Source organism: Physeter macrocephalus, chromosome 10, assembly GCF_002837175.3.
Source record: "Physeter macrocephalus isolate SW-GA chromosome 10, ASM283717v5, whole genome shotgun sequence".
Taxonomy (NCBI): Eukaryota; Metazoa; Chordata; class Mammalia; order Artiodactyla; family Physeteridae; genus Physeter; species Physeter macrocephalus.
In genome coordinates, this window is record NC_041223.1 from 21453975 (window position 1) to 21461342 (window position 7368).

General features: G+C 39.1%; 1 protein-coding gene across 1 annotated transcript in view; it reads right to left on the reverse strand.

Moving 5' to 3' along the window:
- Positions 1 to 6988, reverse strand: part of PHACTR2 (phosphatase and actin regulator 2) — a 136202-nt gene extending 129214 nt beyond the window's left edge. Inside the window, exon 1 of the mRNA XM_024122451.3 lies at positions 6759 to 6988. Coding sequence (XP_023978219.1) covers positions 6759 to 6804 — 46 coding nt within the window. The 5' untranslated portion in view covers positions 6805 to 6988. The remainder of the gene's footprint in view (positions 1 to 6758) is intronic.
- Positions 6989 to 7368: the final 380 nt, after the last annotated feature.

A 7368-nucleotide genomic window follows, 5' to 3' on the forward strand; every position in this document is an offset into this window, starting at 1 on the left:
GCAACGGGAGAGGCCACAACAGTGAGAGGCCCGCGTACAGCCAAAAAAAAAAAAAAAAAAAATCAAACAAACAGAAGAGGTAAGAAAAATACTCACAATATATGACAGACATAAGGCTAATCTCCTTAACATACAAATCTTTGAAAAAAGAAAACATAAAATAAGGAAAAGCTATAAATAGGCAATTCAGAGAAAAAGAAATACAAATGCCCGATCTCACTTACAATCAAAATGAGATATCACTTTTTACATATAGATTTACAAGGATTTTTTAAATTAATTATGCCCAACACTGTGGTCCTATACAGTTTTGCAGAGTGTTCATTGCACAAGGACAACTGGACGACAGGAGTGAGTTGGGACTGAATTCCTGCTGCTCTACTGCCTATTAAACCATATGCCTGCAGGGCTGCCTCACCCAGAGAGAGTGCTTTCTATTTCTCACAAAGGGCCATATGCTTTAAGAGAGTATGCAGTGGTGGTGAGAGTGCAGAAAAAGGAAATCTCATCTAGTGAGCAGATATACTGATACAGTCCTTAGAGATAATTTGGCAAAGTCTATCAAAATAAAACATACAAATCTTTTGACCCAGCAATTCCATCACTAGGATTTCACTGGTACAGGTAGTGCGAGACGTTTAGATAAGGATGCTCATTTCAGCTTTGTTCATAACACACACACAAAAGAACCCAGAAACAATATAAAAATACAAACAAAATATAAAAACACAATAGAGTTCTTTTAAAGGAAATTATGAGATATCCACAAATTATAATATTGTTTCTAGATTAAAAACATCAATATGAAATATTTTCAAGTGTACATTATATGAAAAACTCAAACTCTGGAGCAGCAAGCATATTATGTCTTGCTTGTATTTTGATAAAGATACATACATGAATGAAGATTGTCTGTAATGAAAAAAAGTTGTTCATGCTGGGTTATAATTTAAAAGGGAGGGACTAGGGGTCTGGGAGGGAATAAAATTCACTTTTATCCTGAACTGTCTTGTAAAGTTTGACTTTTGATCATATGCATGTTATTTTCATTAAGAAAAATGAACTATCCATTTGTGTTTTATGATTTCTTTTAATACTGGCTTTACAAGGAAATGGATAAATATCCTGGGCAGGGCAGAAATAAGGCCCTGACCAAAATATGGAAACCCAGAAACACAGATAGATATAGGTTCTATCATGGCCTAGGTGTGATCCTGCATACTTTATTCACTTGTTCCCTTGTCTTCTAAAAATGAGAAGAGTGGCTTTGTCTGCTCTTTCAACTCAAGGGCTCATGCAAAACAGCCAAGAGCTGCTCTGTGGCACAGTGAACATGGGGTGGGGCTGAAGACTGAAAAAAATAGTCACTAGATTCAAATACCACCCTACAGACAACAGAGCCAGCGTAGCATGCAATTCTTGAAGTTAAAAAGAATGAAAATAATACAAAATTCTCATTCATATAATCATTGGCTTAAAGTAGTCAGACTGCATTAAGAATATTTGTTTGTTTTTTTTTTTTTTTTTTTGTGGTATGCGGGCCTCCCTCTGTTGCGGCCTCTCCCGTTGCGGAGCACAGGCTCCGGACGCGCAGGCCCAGCGGCCATGGCTCACGGGCCCAGCCGCTCCGCGGCATGTGGGATCCTCCCAGACCGGGGCGCGAACCCGGTTCCCCTGCATCGGCAGGCGGACGCGCAACCACTGCGCCACCAGGGAAGCCCAAGAATATTTGTTGACTCATTCACATACTCAACAAACTTTTTGTACCCAATCTGTCATGACCAGTACTTGGCAATGAGAACACTAGAAGTCTCAACCTTTCTAAGGAATGAGGCCAGAGGGTACTGAAACCACCCTATTTGGGGACATAACTGTTTAGCCTGTGCTTAGAAATAATAAATCTAATCCTCAATAAAATACGAGGAAATCAAAACCAGCAACATATAAAAAAGATTATATATCATATCCAAGTAATCTTTATCGCAGGAATGCAAGGTTGGTTTAACATCTGAAATTAATGTAATATGTCATAATTAATACAATGAAGGACAAAAACCATATGATCATCTCAATAGGGGCAAAAAGAAAAAGTCTTGGACAAAACCTAACAGTTGCATGATAAAGATGCTCACAAACTAAGGATAGAAGGGAACTTTTTGATAAAGGGCATCTATGAAAAAACCACAGCTAACATGACATTTAATGCTGAAAGACTGATTGCTTTCCTCCTTGGATCAGGAACAAGACAAGAATGTTCACTCTTGCCTCTTCTCTTTAACATTATACTGTATAACAAGTGAGGGCAACGAGACAAGGAAAAGAAAAGACATTCAGATGGAAAAGACCAAGTAAAAGTATCTCTGTTTGCACATGACCTTGTATATCAATCTTGTACATAATGTGAACTTGTATACAGAAATACCAGGGAACCCACTGAAAAATTATTAGGACTAAAAAAATGAGTTCACCAAATTTACAGGGTACAAGATCAATATATAAAAATCAATTTTCTATATTCTATACACTAGCAAGCAACATTCTGAAAATGAAATGAGTGCAATTTCATTTAAAATAGCATAAAAATGATAAAAATACTGATAAATGATAAATTTAACAAGACTTATACACTGAAAACTAAAAAACATTGTGGAAAAAAATCAAAGAAGATCTAAATAAATGGAAAGACATCGTACATTTCCATTCCTTGTCTTTATGGGTTGAAACATTTCATATTGTTAAGAGAGCAATATTATTCAAATTGATCTACAAGTTCAACACAATCCCTATCAACGTCTCAGCTGGATTTTTTGCAGACATTGACAAGCTGATTATAAAATTCATTCGAAAATGCAAAGGGACCAGAATAGCCAAAAGAATCTTGGAAAAGAACAAAGTGAGAAGACTCACACTTTTCTATTTCAAAATTTAGTACAAAGCTACAGTAATCTTGACAGTGTAGCATATTAGTAGACATATACATCAATGGGATAGAATTGAGAGCTCAGAAATAAATTTGACATATATGGTCATCTGATTTTTGACAAGGGTACTGAGACAATTCAACAGGGAAAGAATCATCTTTTTGAAAAATGGTCCTGGACAATTGGATATCCACATGCAAAAGAATGAAACTGGAACCCTACACCACACTACACATAAATATTAAAAATGTATCACAGACCTAAATGTAAGAGCTAAAATTATAAAACTCTTAGAAGGAAACATATGTGTAAATCTTGACAGTGGTTAGTCTATGGTTTCCTAGACAGGAGACCAAAAGTGCAAACAACAACAACAAAATAGATAAACTGAACACAATAAAAAATTTCAGTTGCAAATCACAGTATCAAGAAAGTGAAAAGACAACTCTGAAAATGGGAGAAAGTATTTGCAAATCATATATCTGATAGGGACTTGTATCCAGCATACAAAGAACTCTTATAACTCAATAATAGCAAGTCAAATCACCCGATTAAAATTAACCAAAGGATCTGAATAGACATTTCTCCAAAGAAGATATACAAATGGCCAATAAGCACATGAAAAGATGCTCAGTGTCATAAGTAATCAGGGAAATGCAAATCAAAACCACAATGAAATACAACTTCACACTTACTAGATTAGCCATAATCAAAAGACAGTAACAAGTGTTGAAGAGGATGTGGAGAAATTGGAACCTTCATATACTGCTGGAGGCAATGTAAAATGGTACAGCCGCTTTGGAAAACTGGCAGTTCCTTAAAATATAACATAACAAAGATAGAGTTACCATATGACCCAGAAATTCCACTCCTAGATATATACCCAAGAGAAATAAAAACATATGTTCACAAAAACTTTTACCTGAAGTTCATGGCAGCACCGTTCAGAGAGTCAAGAGGTAAAAATAACCCAAATGTCCATCAACTGATGGATGGATAAATAAAATGTGGTATATTACTACAGTGGAATATTATTTGGCAATAATAAGAAATGAAGTACTGATACATGCTACAACATGAATGACCCTTGAAAACATTAGGCTAGGTGAAAGAAGCCAGTCCCAAAAGGCATGTTGTGTTGTATGATCCCGCTTATATAAATTCTTCAGAGTAAGCAAACCTACAGAAGCAGAAAGTGGATTAGTGGTTCATTAGGGCTGGGAGTCGGGGGTGGAGAAGGATGGAAACAAGGATGGATGGTTGCAGAGCACAGTGAATATACTGAAAAACAACGACTTGTACACTTTCGATGGGTGCATTTTATGGTATGTTAATTACATGTCAATAAAGCTGTTTTAAAAAACAGAAATAATGACTCTAACTGCATGTTTTCAGAAATCATTATTACTTGGTCTTCTTAGAACCTAGATGCAACCCTAAGCTGAAAGGCTCAAAAGAGCCTGAAATCAAGAAAGAAAAGCAAGCTAACTTGTGGCCTACAGGGCTGATTTTTACAAAAGCCCAAATCGAGTAACAAGTATAAACTATCAGACTCTGTGCTGTTGACTCCTTAGACTCAAACAGATTTTCCCCCTGTTAAGCATTTACGATGGGAATCCTCTTGGCCACTGTAATCCCTAGCAGCCACTCTAGACTTAAATAACTAGTAGATGCCCGAGATCACACAGAACAAAGATCTTCACACCACTTGTGAAGCCAGTGGCAAACAGCTAATGAGAGAACAACATACTTGGAAGGGTAGAGGGTTTGACATTCTCAGACTCAGAGAAGAACACCAACATGAATATAAAACTTAAGATATGGCAACCAAATGTTCTGTTTTTGTTGTTTTTTCATTTTCATTTGGAATCTAAAGGCAAACTTCAGGGAAATGGAGTGATAGTAATACACTTAGAGGATATAAATGGATATCATGAGAAAACTGCTCCGCCCTTAACATTAAAAAACTTCAGTCATAGCAACTATCATCCCTTAACCAACAAAACAAAACCAAAAAAACCCTCTACTCATGATGTCTGAATTGGTCACTCCAAGAGATACAAACTTTTAATCAACTAAACGGAGGACCTGTAATTTAAGTATAACACCATTCCATGAGCTATTTCTCTGAAATATCTTTCATGGTCAAGCTTAACTTTTTGTTTAAATTACTTATAAATAAACTGCCCAATCTCTTGACATCATTAGTCATTGTATTAGGAATTACAGCAATCTGGGTATTTTTTGCTGTACTGGCTAAGAGTTAGGAACGTCACATTTTAGGATTCTACTTTGCTTCTTAGACATCATTTATGTAACATTCCTTGATTTTTATAAATGCAAAATTCACTTTTCTAATATTAACCCTAACAATACTTTGTGGCTAAAGAACTAAATTCAGGGCAGTACACTTTATACCTGTCGTACTGGAGTACTGCTCTAACTCCATGCTTTGCCAGTGCCGAAATTTAAAAATATAACTCTTCCTTGAAATGAAAGAAGTCACACTGCTTTAAAGTAAGACAAAGGAAAGTGAGCCTTAATTGCACAAAACAGTTTACTAAAATTCAGACCCTAATCAACACTCCCCCTCAAATTCCCAAAAAGCTAATATCAACACGAAGTCTCTTCTGTTTAGCAGCAGCACTGTACAACCCTGTCGACAACAGTACGGGAAGGTGTGATCTTTTCTGGATTCTGAGTCCTCTCCTTTGCAGACTGTTGGTTCTCCTGAGGCATTAACGTAAGCCGGAGCAAAGCTTCTGATATTTCTGGGAGTGAAACTCTACAATATAAACAAACCCATGCTGGGGGAGGCTGGAATGGTAGAATGCTATCTAGTTAGAGACACCCTGGAGCTGATTAAAACAACAACAACAACAACAACAAAAAGAACCCTTCATCTCTGCCCTGTCATTTCCTTTCAGCAAGATCCTGTTGATGTTTACACAATTTGAAAAGTGTATCAAATATCTCAAGGAATAACGTAAATGCCCCCTTTGAGATTTTGTTTTTTAATTCTTGATGGAAAAAAATACCAAAATAGTATCTTTTAAGTATGTTTCATTATCCAATCACAAGTATCACCACCAAAAAGTTGTTTATCCCTACACTACTGGAGAAACGCCAGACATACCTTCCTTCCTTTTTTTTTTTTTTTTTTTTTGAGAAAATGTTAAAAAGAAACTTACAACAGGGCAGTACAGCTCAGAAACATTACACGTTTCCATCAAACGATCTTTAGCCCTGAATAACGGGGTTCATGAAATGTTTCCCCAAATTTTATAGCTTGTGTCTAATAAACAAGTATCATTTGAAACAATTAAGCCTTTTTCTGTCAGTTATTAAGTATTCAGCGTTCTGCCAAGATAAAAGAAGGCGAACAGCACTTCTACTACGAAACACAAAACATAAAATCAGTTGACAGGCTTGAAAGAATTCAGTTCTAGTCTGTTCGGAAGCCAAGTGTAAATACAGAAAAACCTGCTGGCGAGTTTATCTTGCTCTTTAAGTTTCGCGTTTTTAAAACAAAGCAATACGCCAATGGCGCTTCTCGTAAATTTCAGGCTCAGAAGTGATTCCGAGAAACACGAAAGCGAGGCATCTCGGAGAGAAAATGGAGCCTGTGCCTTTAAGGTAAAATCGGCTGGATCCCAAAAGGCATTCCACTTTTGCACGACAAAGAGTTTGGGGGAGCGCTACCTCTCGCGTTTCTCAGAGGGACTTGGCGGGTTCGGGCAGAGCCCGGCTCGCCCGGGAGCCCTCGACCGCCCAGGCTGCCCCGAGCCAGCCCAGCGCCCGCGGGGCGGGAGCGCATCGCGTGCGCCCCGGACTCACCGCTGCTGGGCTGCGGGGACAGCGTGGAGACCGAGGTCTGGCCCATGTCTCGGGTCGCAGGGCCAGGTCGGGAGATCACGCGGCTCCTTTGGTCCTTGGATCATGGGTCCGCTCGTAGACAGATTCCCAAGCGTTCATTTCCCGGTCCGTGCGGAGCTGCCCGCCGGGTCCCCTCACCTTCTCCCCTTCGCGGGTCTCCCAGCCCGGCCGGCCGCAGCCGGCGCGGCGGATCCTGCCCAGCGGATGCCTGTCATTCCTCTATGCAGATTAGCTGGGGTCAAGGGTCACGGGGGAGGAGAGAGGGGGAGTGGGCGACGGGGGAGGTGGAATGAGGGGGGCGAGGAAGTGGGAAGGGGAGAAGCCCGGGCTGGTCCAGCCGCGCCTGCGGGGGCTGTGAGACCCGTGACCCCCTCAGGGTAGCAGAGAGTTCGGGTGACTCCCGTTTAACTTAAAAGGTTCCCTGTCAAATGATCCTTTAAGGCTGGAAGAAAAGGAATTAAAGTACTTAGTCACGGTACTTAATTTAAGAAAATTTGTTTCGTTAAAGCTAGTTCCTTCCTCACATTGTTTGCTGATATGTGTGCATTTTTTTTTCTCCTTTTAAAAATTA